Source organism: Pleurodeles waltl, chromosome 7 (assembly GCF_031143425.1).
Source record: "Pleurodeles waltl isolate 20211129_DDA chromosome 7, aPleWal1.hap1.20221129, whole genome shotgun sequence".
NCBI classification, from domain to species: Eukaryota; Metazoa; Chordata; class Amphibia; order Caudata; family Salamandridae; genus Pleurodeles; species Pleurodeles waltl.
This window is the reverse complement of record NC_090446.1, coordinates 1,165,973,430-1,165,995,717: the sequence shown is the minus strand read 5'-3', so window position 1 is coordinate 1,165,995,717 and position 22,288 is coordinate 1,165,973,430. Positions and strand designations below refer to the sequence as shown.

General features: G+C 47.4%; 1 protein-coding gene across 1 annotated transcript in view; it reads left to right on the top strand.

Annotated features, from left to right (window-relative positions):
- LOC138246070 (uncharacterized) overlaps nucleotides 1–22,288 on the top strand; it is a 154,352-nt gene that overhangs the window by 85,027 nt on the left and 47,037 nt on the right. The window contains exon 3 of the mRNA XM_069200272.1: nucleotides 5,426–5,740. Within this exon, the coding sequence (XP_069056373.1) occupies nucleotides 5,426–5,740 (315 nt within the window). The remainder of the gene's footprint in view (nucleotides 1–5,425; nucleotides 5,741–22,288) is intronic.

Below are 22,288 nucleotides of genomic sequence, written 5' to 3'. Positions count from 1 at the left end.
AAAGCCCCAAAACATAACGTGGAAACATCAACATTTCCTGTCAAGAAACTAACCTGATTTGCAAGTGGGGGATAGCTGTGTCAACTGGGCCTAATCTCAACCTCCACCTAGGGAAACCTACCAAACCAACACATTTGTATAAACGAGACACATGGGAGCATCCCGGGTGGTGTGCTTTGCCTAAATGGCATGATGTTCTCTTACCCACAGTGCTATGGAAAGCTCAAACTTTGCCTAAAATCATGAATTTTCCTTGCATTTATGTGGTGTAATGTTCTGGAATTCACAGGGATTCACAAGATTCCTGCCACCCAGAGCTCCCCCACTTGTCCTGAAAAAAACACTACCGTACTTTACGTCTGGGCCTAATTACTGCAACAGGAATGGATCAAACCAGGGTCAATGGAAGACCCACAGTGGAACTCCCACTGACCTTGGTTTGATCTGTTCCTGTCACAGGCACTATGCCCAACCACACAAGTGGGGCAGTGTTTTTATTGGAACAAGTGAGGAAATGCTGGATCGGTAGGAATTTTGTGGATTCCTCCTGATTCCAGAAATTACCATTATAGACGTTTAAGAAAAATGTGTGATTTTACCCAAAGTTTGAGGTTTGCATGGCTTTGTAGATAAGCAAATCTTGTGGTATTCGCAGCAGGCACACCACCATTGGTTTCTAGTTTTCATAATTGTCTGTGATCGGTAGGCTTCTATGAGTGGTGGCCAGCAGGGCCCTAAATACAACAGCTACCCCTATTGCTGATCCATCCATGTATAGTGTTAGGACCTGTTTTTAGGTGGTCTCTTTGTGGTGGCCTCTTGGCCTGCCCACACAAGTAGGGTACCTTTGTTATCCAGAAGCTGCTGGGTGGTATGCACTTTGCGGAGCCCCATAGGTTCTGGAGCGTTCCTGCACAGAAATGTGAGGAAATGTGTGTCAACATTTGGGGTTTGCAAAGGCCTTTGGGTATGAAAATCAGGCAGGCGAGAGCCATGAAAGTCAACAAAGTTTCAACAGAGGGACTTTCTTGCCCGTTTTAAAAAGGTTCATCAGTTTGGGAGCTAGATCTTCCACATACGTGGCATCGATCTCCTTTGGAAGCCCTCAGTGCTAGGTGTTTCCCCACTGGCCATAGCTTTTATTACAGCTCAGACCTCCGGAATGGGTAATCTCGCCTCCCAAAGCCTCTGCCTCCTCAAGGGGCAGTGTTGGAAAAGTCAGGGGTGTCAAAAAAATTACTTATGTCTGTTCCAGAACAAGTTATTTAACTTTGATAGAGTGTGAGATAGTAATCCTGAAAATCTTTATAAATTTGCCTTAATTGTTTGCAGCTGCTGTCGGATTTGAATTCTAAAATCACTAAGCCCGTTTAACAGAGTTCACCAGCCAGGCTAGAAGCATACCGGTACGGTCTTACTCCGCGTGAGCCCTGGTCATGTAGGTCTTGTAATCAAAGCACTGAAGGCGCTTCACTTGCTCTTCCACTTTTTCCCTGGCTTACAATATCTCAGTTTGCACTCCTCGGTTGCACGGTTTTCTCAGTTCAACCCTACGCAATGCTACTTCAGAGGCTGAGGTTTCCAGGAGCAGCTTGTGTCTTATCCCCACTGATTCAGCTCCTGCTATGTCCCAGTGTGCCCACCCAGGGACATAGCTGTTTGCTGTGGCTCAGCAGCTGCAGCCAAGCCACATTCTGCTGTTTGACAGCGGGACCTCTAAAGCAGGACCTCTAAAGAGATGAAATGCTTCGGTAAGCACGAGCTGCTGCCAAAGCAGCTCCATGCTTGCTGAAGCAATAGCACTGTGAGGGAAGCCTTAAGGATTCCCCTGCGGTGCCAGATAGCACATAAAGGGCTTTTTATGAAAAAAATAAAGATACAATAAAAAATAATAAATAAAAAAAGAAATCAGTAGGGACCATGGGAGAGCCCTTAAGGGCTCCCTCGTGGTCCAAGATAGCTCATAAAGGGCTGGGGAAAAAAAATAATACGCATAAGACTGCCACACTCATGGTGGCAGTGGCGGTCGGACTGCCACCAAGGTGGTGGTGGACCTCCACATTACAACCGTGGCAAAAGCGCCACGGTCGGCCCGCGGGCACCACAACTTTTAGGCTGCTAGACGGTGTGGCAGTGCCAGCAGTCTTAATCCACCAAGACCGCTGCCCTGGGGATTTCGACCCCCGTGTCCGCAAGAGTTTGCATGGCAGTTCCACCGCCATGCAAAGGCTGGCGGTGACAGGGTGCCGGGGGCACTTGCCATGGGGAGTGCAGGGGGCCCCATGGACAGCCCTGTCATGATTTTCACTGCCTGAATTAGAGGCAGTTAAAAGCACGACAGGTGCAGTTCTGCCAAACGCACCGCAACATTGCCGCCGGCTTGATTACAAGCCAGCATCAATGTTGTGGTGAGTTTCCCGCTGGGCCAGCAGGCGGAAAACTGGAGTGGTCGTTTTCCAGCCCATAGAGTTTGGTGGATATTAAGGAGTTCTGATTAATGAGTCATGAATAGTAATGAGGTAGGTCTATTTGTGACTCACTGGGAATTACAAAATGTATCTGGGTGAGATTTCCTAATTGTGAATCACAAAAATTCACAATTTGGAAATCGCAAAGCCAAACCTATGTACATCTAGCCCTAAATTGTTTGGCGATCTTTCAGGTCTGCTACCTATTTCTTGAGTTGCAGGCAAGTATTGTGGTTTTCTGCTGATGAGCCTTTTCACAGCAAATTTCTGCGGGGAAATAGGGAAAGAAAAACTTGGTAAGTTTGTAACGTTTTGATGTGTGTGATCAGAAATGGTTTTCTGCGTCTATAAGCTAGATGGGAAGCACCACAGCATTTTCATGATTCAAGATTGTGTTCTTCAGGTGTTGTTTTAAATATTTGCATTGTACATTTTTTGGGACTTGAGGCACAGGTAGATAAACTGAAGAACATGAGGGCTCAATATGACAATGGAAGCTGTAGAATCATTGCTCAGACACTAAAGTTTTAGAGGGCACTAATGGTACAGATAGGTTGGGAGGAATGGTCTAGAAGGAGGGGAGGAGTTCACAGCAACATACAGTAGAGTCTAAGACGCAAGAGCTCAGTTTTGCCTGAATAAACTACACATTTCTGCTGCTGGTCTTTCTTATTGCTAGCACTGCACTCCCTGTCCTGGCTGCTGGAAGCCTTGACAGTCAAATTTAGTTTAGATTATTTCCACCACTGAAGAAAGGTTTGGTGAAAATCGATCAACTTTCACTTTCCTGGAAAGGCCGGCTTGTGATACCTAGCGATAAATGGAGGTCAAATACATGCTTCTACTCATGTTTACTTGTTTTTAGTAACATCCTTTTTTTAAACAAATTCATTAAATCATTTGATTATGGTGACCATTGTGGAACCCTGTGACACAAATAAAAATACAGTCATTTAGAAAACAAATTATGTTAACAGTTCAATAAATAAGTTTAGTTTATGTAATCAACCAAAGTACTAAACCTATATCAACTTCAGACCGGTTTATTACCATGCCTACATGGTGGCTACTACGGCGGGAGGATTTGTTGGAAACTTTGACTCTGTTGGCCACTATACTAAAACAACTTGAGATTGTTCTTGGTTCTGGGAGAACTGTTCATAGGTTTTGGCTGAAGGGTGCATCCTTTCCTCTCTTCACCTTAAGAGTTGAAGAAGAAACCAATGTTTGCAATAATGTTAGACAAGAAACTTAAGTTCTCCAAAAGTAAGGAGATGTTATCTGTAGCTGGCAGTAATAATAAATGGAAATAATGGAGTTGCCGCAGACGTGGTTGCATGAATTATTAATCAAGGATTTAAGTTGATAGCAGGCTATCCTGGATAGCTCTGTCCCTATGTAAACCAATAACATGTAGGTCTGACCACAGGACATTACAAATGACATATGAGGGTAAGGATATATCATGTCTCGTATGGTTATTTTGGGATATTGATCGAACTGAAGAGTGCCAGTGGCAAGATGCATTTTGTCTGCTCAACAGTTTTCCACAATGCCACGATCTCGCAAGATTTTTTTAATCTATAGTTTGTTGCTATACACGAGCAACAGGAATCACTGATAAGTATTTTTTTTTAAACAGCTGTTCCTAAGTTGTTTTATCAGTCGGCTACAGTGCTGTATTTTCAAGAAGCTAGTTAGTTACATATTCTTAGGAGTAGCCTTTAAGCTCCATTTTAGGCTTTACAAACGTAGCGGTGTTAAGACTTTAACCAGTATTAGATTAAGGTCTTAACTACCCTGGCTGATCACACAAAATGTTAAAGTATGGAAAAATACAAAAGTGTCCCTTCTGTATTCAAGGAACATTGTATTGTGTTAATGATTCCGGTTCTTATCGAGCAGGCTTACTCACGTGACTTCCTTTAAGAGGAAGTTTCATTGTATTACTACGTAATATTTCTTCCTTCCTTTCTGTATACTTAATTGTTGAATTTAGAAAACTGATTAAAATGCAGTGTGTTCAATTGCATGTTTGCCAGAAATGTTCTATATATTTCAATGTGTGCTCACTGTAAACAACGGTATATTAGGTAACTATTTTTGTTGATTTGATTTTTGAACTGTAAATATACACATTTTAAAAGCTTAAAAAGTACTTTGATTCGGATTATAACATTTGTTGTTAATAGAGTGGCTACCCAAGGACGTGGAAGTGTGTAAAGTAAAATCGTTACATTTGTATAATTTTCGACCCACAGTGTCCTTCTTTTCAACTTTTTACATTTGGAAAGCATGTGACAATGGGAATTTACTACACCAGTTACACTTTCTAAAAAAAAAAAAAAATGGAAAATCCAAGAATAACTATGTGATTTTCTGATACTCTTTGTTATTTCTCATCTTGCCTCTTGAGAAATACAAGGAAGACAGATATTAGTCTCACTACAACATTCTCCAATCCTAGCTCACACATTCTTACCTAAAAATTGCGTAGTGTTTGCATATTGTTATCTTTACCCGAACCAATTAAATAAACTACAAAAAAGGTGCAGATATGTGTTATTTTCTCGCCATTGTCACGCAGGCCCGTGAACCTACGAAAAATTTATGATTGCTCATCAGCATTAATGGGTGGAATTGTATATGAATTCTCACAGACTCGCCCTTACATTTACTATATTTGTGAGTATGGAAATTCTACTTTACAGTGAAGCATGGAACTAAAATAAATTGCTGCCCACTCAATTATGTCACATCAGCATCTGCTCATGAGCAGGGCAGTAGCAGACTGGCTTGCGTGCGCATCACACCCAGGACGGCTTGAGGCCGGTTCAGTTAATAGGGCATACCTTCCCTTCAGTGCAGTGACATGTGGCTGAGCGCCAGTGGAGCTCCCCAACTCACAATGAAGCATGACTTGACACCCATGTTGAATGCATCCTTCTCTCTTTCAGATCAATTCAGTCAAAAGAGGTACTGTGGAAATTCCATAAAAAAATGTGGCACAAATGCAGAGATACAGTGTAGTGCAAACCGTAGCATTACATATGCAAGGGTGGAGCAAATCAACCACTCGCGGATAGGAGACACAATCTTGGACATGTCGCACCACACTACCCAGAATGGACGACTACACCTCACCTTGAACGGAAGCACAGCAAGTCTACACATCAACAACGTCAAGCACAGTGATGCAGGAACCTATCAATTCTATCTGAGATCTGAAAACGACTCGGGTTTTCTTTACTCAGCAGATCTCAAAATCGAAGGTAAGATCAAGTCAGATTTCGGTATACGCAGTACTAATAAAGATGGGCATGTAGCTAAGACTAAAACATAAGTGATTTTATGATCCATCTATGTACATTCTGTTACACACATCTTTGTTATTGTGGCACATGTGTTTCATTCATGTTAATTATTAGTTGTGCCAATTGTTGACATGTTCACAATGATCAAGATGAATGAAAGTTTCATTTTGAATGTGGCGTTGTCCTCAATTGAGCACAAGGCCAGGAAGTAATCAATGCTTTGCATTTCATTACGTTTTTTCAAGAGTGAAGATTAATTATGGGGCCAGTCCACTAACTATAGCATGTAAAATTCAAGCCATTTTCTCGATGAAGTTGATGGGCTGAGCATAGTGGTCAGGATGGGACCCGATAGTTACTATGGTCTCACCTTTAGTGGCCGTACAAGGCTTTGAAATGACACTTTTTTCACTTTTCAGAAAGGAATGGGAGCTCTGATCTGAATTGGTCTACGAATGTCACTTCTGGAAACTGTTGCTACTCTTCAATATATTTTTTGTTCAGTTTTATTATCTGTATGTTCTAGTTGCTATTACCCTAACCATATTTTGAGGTCTGCTGTTGCTTGGCACAGAGAGTCTATTACCTTAACGATATAGACTCTTCAAAATGCAAAACAGTGTATTTCTTTATAATGTGATCTTTGCAATGCATTTCAGTTTAGTACAGTTGTTAGAAGTGACAGATTTAATCATGAACATAGAAACATTTATGGCACCCCCCCCCGTACTGCCATGACGGTGATGCTATTAGTAAACCAAGAGAAAAGTCTGTTGTCATTTACCCTCTATATGTGGTCTAGTGTGTAACTATAGATGGAGTGGCATTATAGTCTTTTTCTTTTGTACAGGGCACCTTCTGAACTGATTAATTTAAAGGTGCTGTCATGTGATGATGAAGGTAAAGGAGGAACTGTGAAAAGTAGTTGCCTAGGACCACACGGTATGATCAAGTGGAAGCCGGAATTGATGCAAGGTTTCCTGGTTTCTCATTGTGAAACTCAGCCACATCTTCTTCTACCATTTTACATCACAGCTTAATGCCTTGTGTTTAATTCTTTGAGGCCCTAAGACAGTGCACAGTGTTAAATACATCCATGCTATGCATGTTTCAGAAGTATTCAATCAATCAGTACGTTTGTAGAGTGCTTCTTGTCACCTGTGAAGGTATCCAGGCACTGGCAGGATCTAGTTGATTAGCTGAATAGGTAGGTCTTCAGGGATTTTTGGAACTCTGGAAGAGATGGGGAGATCCAAGATGGAAGTGTAGCTAATTTAATGTCTTCACTGCTAGGTAAGAGAAGGAGCAACCTCTGCATTTGCTACTTCAGATGTGGGTGGTGAATGATAGAGAAAGGAAAACAGAGCAGAAGTATGTGGTGAGCTCAAGTAAGTTCAGACGGTGGTATGCAGTTGTGTAGGGTCTCATATGCATGGGTAAGGAGTGTTATATAGTATTTTTCTGTACAGGGAGCCAGTGGGGTATAGGGTGATGTGGGTTCATCTAGGGAGATCCAGGACAAGTCTGGCTGTATCAGTCTGTATGGTCTGCAGTTGTCAGAGGAGGTGAGCTGCTATTCCAGTATACAGAGCGTTGCTATAGTCTACTAGGCTGGAGATGAGGGCCTGGGTGGTGGTGCTTCTTGAGCTTTGGGGTAGCCATTTGAATATCTTACAAAGTATGCAGAGGGTGAAGAGGCAGGAGGAGGAGACGGAGTAGACCTGAGCCATCATGTTTAGCTTGGTACCTAAATTCCTAGCGTGGTCAGTGGGGGTAGGAGTAGGTCTGAGTTTGAAGGGCCACCAGGATGTGTTGCATGGGTAACTTTTGTTTCCAAAGATCAGTACCTCTGTTTTGTCTGTCTAGAGGTTCAGACAGTTGTGCTTCATCCAGTTGGTGATGTCTGTCATGTTGTTATGGAAGTTGGCCTTGATGGTGTCTTCAGAGAGGGAGAGGATGAGTTGTGTGTCATTGGTGTAGGATATGATGTTTAGTCTGTGCGTTTTGGCGATGCTGGCCTGAGGTATCATATAGGTGTTGAAGAGGGTGGGGCTGAGCGAGGATCCTTGGGGCACTCCACAGATGATTTCCTTGGGTTCGGAGGTGAATGGAGGAAGGTGGACTTTATGCCTTGTTCTGACGTTGAAAGGAGGAAATCCATCTGAGAGAGATCCTTGGATGCCTATGTTGTGCAGCCTTCTGATCTGTGTTTGGTGGGAGACCATATAGAAGGCTGCAGTGCATTCAAGGAGGATCAAAGCTGCAGTTTTTCCTTGGTCGAGTAGGGCTTGGATGTTGTCTGTAGCTTCAGTGAGGGCTATATTGGTGCTGTTGTTGCTATGGAATCTGGATTGGGAGGGGTCAAGTTGCATGCTCCATTCCAGATGGGAGGAGAGTTGTTGGTTGATGGCTCTTTCTAAAACTTTGGCTGGGAGCAGGGACATTTGTTGGTAGTTATTAAGGATGCTGGGCTCTGACAATGGTTTCTTTAGTATGGCATTGACTTGTGCTTGTTTACAGTCCTCAGGGAAGGAGACCGAGGCAATTTAGGTTTTAAAAAAGGTTAGTACTGGCGTGGCCATGGGCGTCAAGATGGGGGTCGCACTCTAAGAGTGCTCCGGACCCCTCCGTCATCCGCCGAATCCACTGTCATAATCGATCCTATTTGTCCCAATCGGGACCCGAGGGGTGTCTTGGAGGCCCCCTGATTCCGGGACCTCAAAATCCGGAGCACGGGAGTGCCTGCCGCCGTTGGGGAGCGGAGCCGATCGAGGGACCGGGCCGCGCCGAGGCAGGAACCGCCCTCCGGCCGGGGCAGCCGAACGAGCGGCGTACCAACCCCGACGGTCAGGGACGATGGGGCCAAGCGGGAGACCGCATGCGCGGACGGCGGCGCTGAAGATGGGTGAATCCGGAGCGGGCCGGCCCCGTGGATCGGCGGACCGGTTGCCGGGAGCCCGAACACCGATGCACTGACTGACTTGGGCAGCGCGACCTCAGGTAGGAAGCGTAGAGGGGCGCGCTCAGAATTCCGCACCCTCTGGGCCCCGAGAGCCATTATCACACACCACTAAGAAGGGGTTGACTGGGCCTGCGACCTGGAACCTGGGGCCTACTGGACCTTTGCAGCGAACCGAGGGGGTGTCCCCTGCCCCGCCCCAGAAGACCATCCGCTGACTCCCCCCCTTGAAATGTGAAACGCCGAAAACGCACCTGCTCCGGCACGGGAGCAAGAACAGAGGAGAGAGTGGAGGCAGGGGCCCTGACTCGGGTGGATCCGTGTGCCAGAATCCTGGAGCCTGCACCTGGGGGGATATCGAACTGGTAGAAAAACAACTTCGTGAGCTCCCCCCCCCGCCAAGGGTCCGCGGAGTCTTGGGCCCCGGAGGATGCTGGCCCGGGGGCGGCCCTGGGTCGACGCGGTCCCATGCCTGCGGGGGCCCCAAGCACCATAGACTCACCAAGAGTGCACCACAACAACAATTGGGCTCGCCTGATGTGGGACTCCTGCTCCAGAAAAATCCGACAAGCCTTAAATCCTGGGACATACCACGTGGGGGACAGGTGATCCCAGTGAAAGACCTGGTGGCCAACCTCTGTTCAGCGCCTGGCTAGAACCCCCTCCCCGGGATGGCCGCCCTTCCGGACAAGAGACACACGACCCATATCGTAGATGCGCACCGCTCCCACCAGATCACATCTGCACTTCCTTGGCCCCTCGGACAACATGGGTAAAGATAGAGCCGCCAAGCAGGCGCAGCCATCCCAGCAGAGGATCGACCAATTTACCACACCAACGGTCCCCAGAACCGGAGATGACGCTCCACTTAATGAACAGACTGCAGATGGGGTCAGTGCTATCCTTCTCGCAATTCAAACATCGCAACGGGCAGTGGAAACCAAGATTGGTGAGGTGAGGGAGGAGATGGGCCTCGTAAGGCAAGACCTTAGAAATGCAGTGGGCCGTATTACGGAGGTGGAGAACCGTGTCTCACAGACAGAAGATGACTTGGCCGACCTTAGAACCAAGGTGGCTCAGCTGCAGACTAGGACCGGCGAACTCCACCGCAGAGCGGAAGACACAGAGAACCGCTCCAGACGCAACAACCTACGCTTCGTGGGCGTACCGGAGGGGGCGGAAGATGACAAAGCTACTGAGTTTCTAGAAAATTGGATTAAATCCTGGATACCGGAGAACACTCTTTCACCTTGGTTCGCGATTGAAAGAGCGCATAGAGCCCTGGCCCCCTGGCCCCCCCCGGGAGGCCCACGAAGCCCATGATAGCGCGCTTTCTTAACTTTAAAGACCGTGATGCGATCCTCAGAGAGGCCAGGCGCTCCCCTGACCTCCTCTGGGACAATCAAAAAATGTTGGTCTTCCCGGACTACACTCGCGAGGTGCAAACCAAACGCCGATCGTATGAACAGGTGAAACAAAAGCTGAGAGCGATGCAGCTCTCCTACATGCTCCTCTTCCCAGCGCGCCTGAAAGTAATCCTTGCCGGCAAAGTACACTTCTTCGAGTTACCTGAGGAGGCATGGGACTGGCTGACGGAAGAGGGCATCGGAAACCGAAGGGGTCCAATTGATTCATCTGGAAGCCTCCGGATGACACGCCCGAGCACGCAACCAATCGAGCAGAGAGGTCGGAAACGCACCAGATCCAGAAGAGGGAGGCCGAAGAACTTCAACGCCCAAACAGTCGAGGATAACGATCCGACCCTGGCCCCCACACCGGGGAGGGGACCAACGGTTCAACCTGGAGAACAGACCTCGAAAGAAGAGCAACGAGTGGACCGTTTGAGCCAGTCTCCTGAACTTGGTTGACTCTAATCTTCGTGTGCTGAGCTCCTTCTGCAATGGACCGCACTAACAGATCTAGATGGCGTCCACATGAGTGGTGCGCTGCACGCCCACGACGATACCATGCCAAACACCCCAACAACTTTATTACGGACAGGGGGTTTCTCATTAATCAACTGCAATTGATCCGACATACAGGAGGGGTCCACCACTCCAATCGATGGCAGTCTGTACGGCTGTGTTGGCCCCGTTGGGCAGTAGGGCGACAGATGCTTCAAAGGTAGAAGTATGGGGTGGGGGGGAGTTGGGGAGTTTAAAGCTCACGTTAGGGCTTAGTGAAATGGTTGTGATAAGTTACTATAGCAATACACACACCCGCCGCACAGATCCTTTCCACTCAAGGTGCCTATCTCTGGCTCCCCTGGTCAGGTCCCCGAATTCCTGTAACGCAACAATGGCACACACGGTCCCTGCATTGACACAGATTCTCTCTTGGAATGTTAATGGCCTCCTAGATAAAATCAAAAGATCTGCAGTGTTCAACACCCTGCGCAGGTATGCCCCATCAGTGGTCCTCTTGCAGGAAACCCACCTATTGGGAACCAAACTGGCTTTGACACCTTCTTATCAACTCTCCGCCGGACGATTATAGGCCTCCCACAGGGGCTCACACTTATTGGGGGGGACTTCAATTCGGTCCTGGATCCTAAGATAGACGTATCCGGACCTATTTCATCCACCCGAGTAGGGAGAGCAGCCAAATTAAATGGTTGGGTAGCAAGTCTGGCCCTGTGTGACGTGTGGAGGACATGGCACCCCAAAACACGACAGTACACACACACCTCAGCGGCTCATCATTCTCAGGCAAGAATTGATCTTATGCTCATGCCCGCCCTGGACGTCCCTAGAGTCACTGGCGCAGAGATATTATCCCGGGGAGTCTCGGATCACTCTCCAGTCCGAGTCCGAATAGGAGACATAGCCCTAAATCAGCGTCCCATATGGCGCATGAATGCATGGTACCTACAGAATAATGAATTCACTCTCGATATAAGAGACCACCTCACCCAGTACATCAAAATCCGGGATCCGTACAATCCCTGTGCATAGTTTGGGAGGCTTGTAAAGCCACACTCAGAGGCTATGCCAAGTACCGTGTGTGCACTCGCGAACGGGCACGAGACGTACAAGTGACAATCCTCAAAGCCAAAGCCCTAGCCCTGGAGCAGTCAGAGACTACAGTGGCATCAGCATCTGCCTTGAGGCGTTTAACGGTGATTAGGGAAGAAATAAGACAGCTGGTGTTTGAGGCCGCAAAACACACATGGAGGGCATCGGCGGCTCGCGTGTATGGATGGGGCGATAAAAATGGCAAACTCCTGCATTGGTTGGCCTCACGGCCGCTAGCCGACAGAGTTATCCCAGAGGTCGCGGACGAGGCAGGCTCAATCGCGAGGACCCCTCGGGAAATTGCTATGACCTTTGCCTCATACTACGCCCAACTATACGCTGAGCGCCCTCGCCCGCAAATTGAAAGGGAATCTCCCCTACTAGATGACATAACCCTCCCTAAAATCCCGCAGGCAACCAAGGAGATTCTGGAGGAACCCATAACCTTGGCCGAAATTACAACGGCCATGTCCGGGCTAGCATCGGGCAAAACTCCTGGGCAGGATGGCTTTCCAGCCGAGCTCTACAACAAATGCGGGGACATCTTAGGTCCCCATCTGCTCACCATGTTTAACGAAGCAACAGAAAAAGGACGTTTCCCCGCAGAAATAGACCAAGCCACAATAGTGGTGATTCCGAAGACCAGCCCACCAGCACCCGACCGCTCAGCCTACAGACCCATTTCCCTGCTAAACGCGGAGATTAAAGTGCTCTCGACATTGCTGGCCACTAGGCTAAAGGTAGTGCTCCCCTCGCTGATACATCCAGACCAGTGTGGCTTCATGCCCTCACGCAGCACCAGACATTGTATTAGGAGGTTACATAATGCCCTAGCTCGACGCGACACCTTGCCCAAGTTCCCCCTTGCTCTCCTGCTAATAGACTTTGAAAAAGCCTTTGACACTGTGGACTGGACGTACTTAGAGCACGTTTTAAAGAAAAACAGTTTTGGACCTAAATTCCGAAACCTAGTAAAACTACTTTACTCCGACCCGAGAGTCCGTATTCAGGTGAACGGGGTGACATCCGATCCATTCCCCATCCGTCGCGGGACCCGCCAGGGTTGCCCCCTATCACCGTTACTCTTCGCCCTGGCAGTTGAGCCCCTGGCAAAATTACTGAGAGAAGACCCACTGATATCAGGCTGGGCATGGCCGGCGGGACCAGAGGACAGAGTGGCATTGTATGCTGACGACCTCCTCCTTTACCTCTCCAACCCGGCAATGAGCGGCCCGCGGGTCCTAGAACTCCTAGAGCTCTTCTCGCAAGCCTCGGGGCTTACCCTGAACGCCAACAAATCCCTACTGATCCCACTACACCCCTCGAGAGACTGTGTTAACTGGCAGGAAAACATCCCAATCCGCCGCAATAGTTTTAAATATCTGGGCGTCCACATAGCTCTGCTCCCAGAGCGAGCTTGGGAACTGAATATCATGCCGCTCCTTAAAAACTCCAGGAAAGACCTTCAACGTTGGCGAAATCTACCACTCAACACGCTGGGGAGAATAGCTCTATACAAAATGATGGTACTCCCCAGATTCCTATACCAGCTACAAAACTTTCCGCACCTAATCCCTCGGAAATGGTTCAACGAGGTCGAGACTATGGCACGCCAATTTCTGTGGCACGGCTTGCGCCCCAAGCTGGCTCTAGTCACATGTCAAAGAAACGTCTATGAAGGGGGACTGGGGATGTCCAACATTTATTTTTACTACCTAGCTATGCGCCTACTGGTGATTAATGACTGGCTAACGGGGGGTTGGACCGATCCAGCGTATAGACTGGAACTTCAGGAGATGGGTTACAATGGGGTTTCCAACGCCCTGTATGGAGGCGTGATTCTAAAATCCACTCCAGAAGTGACCAAGCTGGTCCTCACGGGATGGCACACTGCACAGAGAGCCACGGGGTGGTGGACTCGCCTAACTCTCCAGACACCTCTTTGGCAGGGGAAATGGCTGGGGGAGGTCTCCACCCTGGAGGGCTTCCGGAACTGGGACAATATTGGGATAACTACGCTAGGCGACATCTGGGGCAACTCGCACATTCGATCATATGAGGAACTTCAGAAAACATACTCTCTTCACAACACCCAGTTTCACAAATATCTACAGCTCAAACATGCCCTAAGGGTACACGTGCGACCAGGAGACAGCATCCCAGAGTATAGCCCGCTTGAGGCTACGATTATGGTGGGGCACCTAAATAAAGGGGGAACCTCCCAAATATACCGATCTATCCTCACTAACACATCCCCTCCCCTCGAGGAACTTCGCCGGAAATGGGAGGAATGGGTGGGTCCCATGGAGGATTTAGACTGGAGTGAGGCACTAATGGCTCCCCGAACATTAGCCATATCCACACGGTTTCAGTTCCTACAGTCCCTTTACCTACACGCAGCTTATCTTACCCCCAAGAGTCTCCACCGGGCGAGTCTTCGGCCCATAGACGAGTGCCCCCGGTGCTCTCAGCCAGGAGCTGATTTCTTCCACATGGTCTGGGCCTGCCCAGTTATAGAGTAGTACTGGAGGGCGGTTATAAAGGAAGTTTCCGAGGTACTGCAGTCTACGGTGGAGGTATCCCCAACACCACTTTTGCTAGGGGCACTGGGCGAGACAGGGCTAAATAGATTGAGTCGCACGTTCCTGGGAGTAGCTTGCTTGGTGGCAAAAAGGGACATTATGTCGGAATGGAAGGCCGTAAAAGCGCCGACCCTTAACAATTGGAGACGAGGAGTGGATTGGTGCGCAGGATGCGAAAGACTGGTGTATGAAGCGAGAGGGTGTCCTGAAAAATACAATAGAATATGGGGGAGATTGGTGGGTCTGTTGGCTGGCTGATTAAACTAAGACGACAGGAAGCTCCGCACACCCCCGAACAAAAATCACCCAATGTCCATGGGGCAGCAATAGCTGAAGTCCTTGCTCTGTGTGTGGGGGAGATCGAACATTGGCCACAATAAAGGGGGAAAAATACTCTGATCTCCCGTGGAAATGGCATCAGGAGGGTCGGTCAATTACTCTAATGTCATAAAGACGGGACCACAATTTCCAGAATCCTTCAAACCTTTAAAAACTTAACTCAGACTGCAGAGAGGCCGTAGGCCTTCCAGGTCTCCGGGTTCCACAGAACGAATGAGACAAAGGTGGCAGATGTTACATCGTGATGAGAGCGCTATGGTATTGAAATTGGTGTTTCTCAGGTATTGCTGTATTGTATGTTCGTTATGTATTTTCCTTTTTGTTTTCAAAATACAATAAAAATCTTGATTAAAAAAAAAAAAAAGTTAGTACTTGGCTGATTCTAGCTTCACCAAGGATGAAGATGTGGTGGCGGCATGGGTTGCTCGGAGCTCCTCAGTTCATGATGGAGGTGGTGTCCTGTGAGGCAAGCTGGCTCCATTTGGTTAGTCGGATGTACGTTGCGATGATGGGGTTGTTATGTTACTTCCAGGCGTCAGTGGCCTTGTGCTGGCATTTGAAGTTTCTTTAGACGTTGGTGATATGGTTGTGGAAGAAGCTTGCAAGGTTGTTGCAAAGTTCCTATGAGAGGGTAATGTTGTTTGTTGCAACTGAGGGGTTGGAGAATTATTTGACAATATTGAAAAGTTCTTTGCTGTTATTGCGGCTTGATTTGATGGGTGAGGCTAAGGTATTTTTCTTTGATTCACTCAACTGTGTGTGGTAGAGGTTGAGGGCTGTCTTGAAGACGGTCTTGTAGGTGGTGTCCTTGCTGGTGTGCCATCGTATTTCCAGTTGTTTACAGTGTCTTTTAGTGGTTCTGAGGTCTTCAGTGTACAAGCTAGCCTGCTTGGTAGACCTTCTGTGGGTGTTGCTACCGATGGGATTGATGCTTTGGCACAGTTGGTGATCTAGTTATTGAAGATTCTGATGTTCTGGTCAAAGTTGTTGGAGGAGATGGAGTGGATGGTGTTGAGGGCATTGATCCATGTGTCCTTTGATAATTTGCTCCACTGCAGTGGAGGGGGTGTTGAGCAGACTGGGTGCAGAGGTCGGTGAGCTGGTGATGTTGAAGTGGATGATGGAGTGGTTTGTCCAGATGAGTTCCATGGCGTGGTAGTACCTGTTGCGGTCACTGGAAGTGAAGATGGGGTCTAGCATGTGGCCTGCTGTGTACTTGGGGTCGTGGACAAGTTGGGTGATCTGATGATGTTCATGCTGTAAAGGAGGTTGGTGGTGTCCATGTCATTGTGGTCATCAATGTGGACATTGAGGTTACCGAGAAAAATTTAGTTGTTGGAGTCCATGGCAAGGGGAAAGGGGATGATGAAGTTGGTGATGAAGATGCAGAAGGCTGGACATGGTCCGGGAGGATGGCAGGCAAAGGTGCCCCTGATTGTGGTTTTGCTGTGTGTTTTGAGTCAGAAGTTGAGGTGCTCCATGGATGGGGTGATGTTGTTCTTTTCGATGGTGGATTGGATGGATTTGTTGTGTATGATGGCGATCCCTCCACCTGGCTTGTTGATGCTGTTGCAGTGGATGATCTTTTATCCTTCAGGTATTGCAGTGGCGATGTTGGGTGCAAAAGTTATGTTGAGCCAAGTCTCAGAGAGGAAGAGAATGGCGGTGTGAGAATGGAGATGAGGTTCCAAATCTTGCTGATGTGTTTGCATAGTGAGTGTCTGTTGAGAAAGGTGCACGTGAGTTGACGTTTTTGTTCAGGTGGTGTCTGTGGTGTGTTTGGGGTAGTGTTGGTCAGAGTGTTGGTGTGTGTGCTATGGCAGGTGAGATGACAGTGGGTGCAGATAAAAGGTCCTACTGTGTATTGTGGGTAGGGACGTTGGCGGTGTTTGTTGTGGCGTCCAGGGTCACAGGTGTAGAGCTCAGCAATGGTGTATCTATGGAGGATGGGAGAGCCAGGAAGCCATGACGCTGGGTGTGGTCCAGGCACAGAGAGGTGCAGATGGGCTCGCCAACACACATCCACTGCATGGTTGCGCTGCAGCTTGGATTAAGAAGGTCCTGGGGTGGAGGGTCTTCTGTGGGTGGGAAAAGCACTGAGCAGGAAAACTCAGGTGAGAAAACCCAGGCAGCCACAGTGTCACTTGGTCAAACTGTGGCAACTGGATCAGGCAGGAACAAGCAGGAACTGGAGGCCACAAGCAAGTGCCAGGCTAGGTGTCATGGTGCCTACTAGTGCAGTCACTCTTCAGCCTGCATTACGTAGGTCCAGGCTAGGTGTCATGGTGCCTACTAGTGCAGTCACTCTTCAGCCTGCATTACGTAGGTCCTGTGGTGGTCGGGGCTTCTGTTAGCAGGAAGAACGGTGAGCAGAAAACCTGGGAGGGAAAACCCAGGCATCCGCAGTGTCACTTGGTCATATGGTGGCAACTTGATCTGGCTGGAGCAAGCAGGAACTGGAGGCCACCAGCAGGGGGCAGGCTAGGTGCCTAGGTGCCTACTATTCGTGGTCAGAGTTTTTGGGGAGTGTGATGTTTTACTTTGAAATCTAAAATGAAAACAAGAGCACCCACTATTGGTCAGTGACTTGAGACTATTTGCTCCATGTAGCTAGAAAGTCTTTATATTCATTGTTATCCATTCTTGAAATAATTCATCCACCTATGCCTCACTATCCAACTGTTCATTTATTGAGCCCTGCGCCACTGTCTACAATCACCATTCAACCATTCAATGATTGGATAAGGTTCTCTCACAAAAAGTGTGTTGTTAAATGCACCATTTGATTGGATAAGGTTCTCTCACAAAAAGTGTGTTGTTAAATGCACCATATTTGTAATTTTTTCAAATGATTCTTGGGGAGAACAATCTAACTCCCCCTTACAATGGTAAAGCTCGATAAGTGCAATCTCTTACTACATGCAGTGTGGGTCGTCGGGATGTAAAATTTGCCACAACTGCTTTTGGTTCCAGGTTTGGCCCTGCTTACTATCAAGGAGATGAAAAATGCCAGTCAAAAATGTACTGTGTATGTCTTGACGATTAAGTGGGGGTCTAATGTTGAATGTTCCACAGGTCGGACATGGTCAGGCAGACAGCAAATTGTTCCCAGCCTTAAGGCATGGGCTCTGAAACAATCTACATTTTGTGATCCCAGTCATCTGCAAATTTGCAACTTTAAAAAATGCAGCAAGATTTTAATCATATTCCGAGCCTTGTTTGTCTCTGTTTTACTGGTGTTTCAGGAGCTCCTATTCTGTTCTCTTTCTCCTTTTCTACATTTTTTTTTCTCTTGCTGATATTTTAGCTCTTTTATTCTGTTATTTGTTTCTAGTGCCATGATGATTCGGTGTATTTGTGCTGCGCGAATATAATAATAACCTCAGAGTCCTTAGAAAGCTTATTCTTGAAGATAACTTCATGCCAGTAGTCCAAGCTCTGCTCATTTCAAGACTTGACCTTAGAAATGCCTACTTATCTAATCTTCCCAAGATCAGAAGTGCACTAATCAAAACAGTAATACATAATGCTGCCTGTCTGATTACTGATTCGCAGAACAACTTTCTGACCACATTACTTAAATTTTGAAAGAGGCACTGTTAGAAGATAGAAAGACATACAAAAAGCCAGGGATAGACAAAGAGAGAGAGAGAAAGACCATGAAAGAGGTGTGGAGAGTGAGAAAAAGGGTGAATGAGAGAGAGGGAGAGAGAGAGAGAAGGCTGGAGACAGAGAAACAGAGAGATGCAGGGAAACACAGAAAGAGAAAGAGAAAAACAGAGGAATACATTGAAAGAGAGAGATAAAATGCAATAAAGGGGGGCAGAAGCAGGAAGAGACAGAGAAAGGCAAGTAGAGAACAATAAAAACAGATAGCCAGATAAAAGAGAGAAAGGGAGAAGCAGAGAGAGACAGATAGGGGAAAGAGAAGTGAATGACAGGAAGTGATGTAAAAAGACAAAGGGAGACTAGAATGAACAAAGAAAGATAATTGGAAAGAGAAACAAAGTCAGATGGAGAAAGCCATGGGTATACAGAAAACGTTAGGTAGAGACATTTAGAAATAGGGAGAAGGGCAGAGACAGATTGGGCCAAAAAATTGCTAGAGGGAGAGAGAAACAAAGAAAGTCTGAGAAAAACAGAGGGAAACAGAAACCACAAGAGAGAGAGTGAAAGAGATAGAGAGAGTGAGAGAGAGAAAGAGAAAAACAGAGGTAGGAAGGCAAGGTGTGGCATCTATCTATCTATCTATCTATCTATCTATCTATCTATCTATCTATCTATCTATCTATCTATCTATCTATCTATCTATCCATCTATCTTTGTCTGTCCATTTATTTTGATCTCTACTTGTCTTTCTGTCTTTGTGTCTCTCTAGTTGTTTGTCTCTCTCTCTGTCCATTTCTTTGTTCCTATGATTCCCTCTACTTCTGTCCCTCTCACTCTGTCCCCTCAGTCTATCTGTCCTTATTTCAAAGCCGGTTTAAATGACACTCTTCCAGCTTCGGAGGCCTTGGGGCACGAGTTATAGTTACTTGAGGTAAATCTAACTGTAACTGGTGAATTTCCATGGCCTCGTACGTTTAATAGGTGAGCTTACCTATAACGCCCCTGTAATCTTTTTTTTAAGTGAATTTCTATGTTTTTTTTAAATTCAGTTTCCTTACTATAACGTCCCTGCAACCTCTGATTTTTTTCAGTAAATTTCTATGGTTTTTTAACTTATAGTAATTTTCATTACTATACCTTAATTCAAACACAGCCGCGCACGGCCTTTGTACATGCACAGCGGTGGTTGCCCACAGGGCCAACCCCTTATAAGCACCCAACCATGCATGGCCTTCACCTGTACAGAGCTGAGGTTGCCAGCAACCCCCTATCCACTCAACCTCATGCTGTGCACAGCCTTTTGGTCATGCACGGCGCGTGTAGGCCGAGCCTCTCTGGGTGTGAGAATAGGTGTGAGAGCATGTATCTGGGAGTGAGATGGCTGTGAGAGTGTGTGTCTGGGTGTGAGAGTGCGCAGATCAGTGTTTTAGTTGGTGCGTCAGTGTGTGTGTGGGTCTGTGAGTTGGTCATAAGGGTGTCAATGGGTCTGTGAGTGGGTGTGAGAGTATGAGTGAGTGCACAACTGTCTGAGTGTGTCGGTGAGTGGGAGTTGAGGGTCTGAGTGGGGCAGTGAGTGGGTGCACAAGGCTCTGAGTGGATCTGAGAGTGGGTGCGTGAGTGTCTGAGTGGGTGCGTAAGTGTCTGAGTGGGTCTGTGAGTGGGAGAAATTGATTGAAAGAGAGACAGAAAGAAAGTGAGAGGGAGAAAGATAGCGTTTTTTAGGCTTTCCTGTATGATATACTTAGAATGAGATATTTTTGTACAATTTGAAATAAAAAAAATGTATCTGTTTTTTTTTAAATTTTAAAATAATTTGTACTTTAAAAAAAAAAAAAACAGAGAAGCGTATCTGGCTGGTCTCGAACCCTGAGTCTCAGAGACTGTTTTCCTTTTTTTAAATTCATTTTTACACCCTTTAAGGGCTTTCTGGGACCGTGAGGACGCCCTCAAGGGCTCCCCCATGGTCCTGATTGTTTTTCTTATTTTTTTTTTTTTTCTGAAATGCCCTTTACGGGCTATCTGGCACTGGTGGGAAGCCTTAAGGTTTCACTCACTGTACCATTGCTTCAGCAATCATGGAGCTGCCTTAACAGCAGCTCTGTGCTTGTTGAAGCATTTCATCTCTGTTCCCTGCATGCATGCAGGGGACAGAGAGGTTCGTTTTTGACAGCGGAACCTGTTTGACAATCGAAGTGTTTGCTGTGTTTTGGCTGCCAATTCACAGCAAACAGCTATGTCCCGGGGATGGGGAGCCAGCCCGCATTATATTTATTTATAGCCCAAGGGAGGTGGTGTCCCCCATGGTAGTGGGCTTGCGGCCCCCGCATATTATTTATAAGCCCCAGGGATGTGGCGGTCCATGGGGCAGCAGTAGGGAGCCAGGAAGCACCCCCCCACCATATTATTCAACAAATGCCCCCAGGACTTGGCCCACCTGGGGGCTTTATAATAACAAAGCACGGGAGCCCGCACGTCATTTAAAACATTTCTTTACGGCAGACCCACCACGACTCCTGACGTAAAATAAAAAAAAATGCTTTTTAGCCCACCACCATGGCTAAGGGGTCAGGGTGTTCCTACCCTGGCCCCTTTTCTTTATTTTTTACCTTTTTTCTGGGACTCGGATGAAGTCTAACATGGCTGACATCACTTCAACGGCTTCCTTGTTGGAGTGTTGTCAGCCAATCAGATCTCAACACAAGATCTGGACAGGTCGCAAATCCTTCGTATCCCTACAAATTTGTTTTCCTCTTAATTTCTCAAAAACTGCTGAATGAATTTACACCAAAACAACAAATGTTCACTTTACAAACCAGGACCTACCTTTCTGCCAAATTTGGTGTAGTTCAGTCCTGTAGTTTTGGCGCTATCGTTGTTTCAAATCCCTAAAGAAAAATGAATGAGGAAAACTTGTGAGTAGGGCCCGTCCCCTTTTTTTGCCCTGGGAACCCCATATTCCGATTCCCTGGGGTCAGGCATATTACTGAAGGGGAGGGAGGCCAAGCCGCTTTTGCCCTGTGGACCCCTTCATCTGGGGCCCAATGTCATATTTAAGGGGAGGGGGCACGCGGCCACTTCTCAGGTCTAAGGTGGCCCGAGGATCCAATCCCCTGGGGTCGAATTCAGAATGAAAGAGAGGGAGTGAAACATATGTCAGTTTCTGACTGAGACAGCATTCTTAAATCTCCCACCAAACGAGAGCAAACACTGAGGGCCTCTTCACGAGACTGGTGGTCCAAAGACCGTCACCCTTGCTGTTGCGGTCGGACCACTGCAACTGTGGCTGTCGGAAAGCCACTTTACAGTCCTGGTGGGCGGGACCACCATCTCCATCGGGAACGTGGTTCCTGACAGGTCGACAGTGGCCAGAGTTGTAACCAGCCAGGCTGATTACAACCTTCTTTTTGCCACCTTTTCTATGGCGGTTACCCCACCATTGAAAGGCTGGTGGAAAGCCATCACAGGGGCTCCCCTGCCCCGCACCATCAGAATGCACTTTGCAGACAGTGCACATTCGGATGGTGCTGGAGTGCTACACTATTGGCCTTTGCTCACCTAGGGGAGCTGAGGCCAATTACACAGCACTGCGTACAATGTTCTACATTGTAATACGGTCGGGGGGATGCCACCACCATAGCAGTGGCGGCCTCCCCGCGGCTTTGGTCGGTCTCATGGTGGGACCACCAAAGTCGTAACCAGCCCCTCAGTCTGCTTGCAGCTGACAGGACATTTTAAAATGCTCCAGCTGGCTGTGAGCAGACTTGTGTTCTGCTCCTGGGGAAAATATTGCTCCAGCCCAGAAGGAGCAGAATAAGTAGAAGCTCTCTCCATGTGAGAGAAATGCTGGGTCCTGCACCATGCAGGGAAGCAGCTAGGGCCTTTGGGACCCTGGGGCTTCCCCTGCAGTGCTCAACATTATGCTTGGTGGGTGCCCTTGATGGGCACCAGGCATCCAGCTGTTTATAATGTCCAAAATAGGATCAGGAGTGGAGGTGAGTGCCCA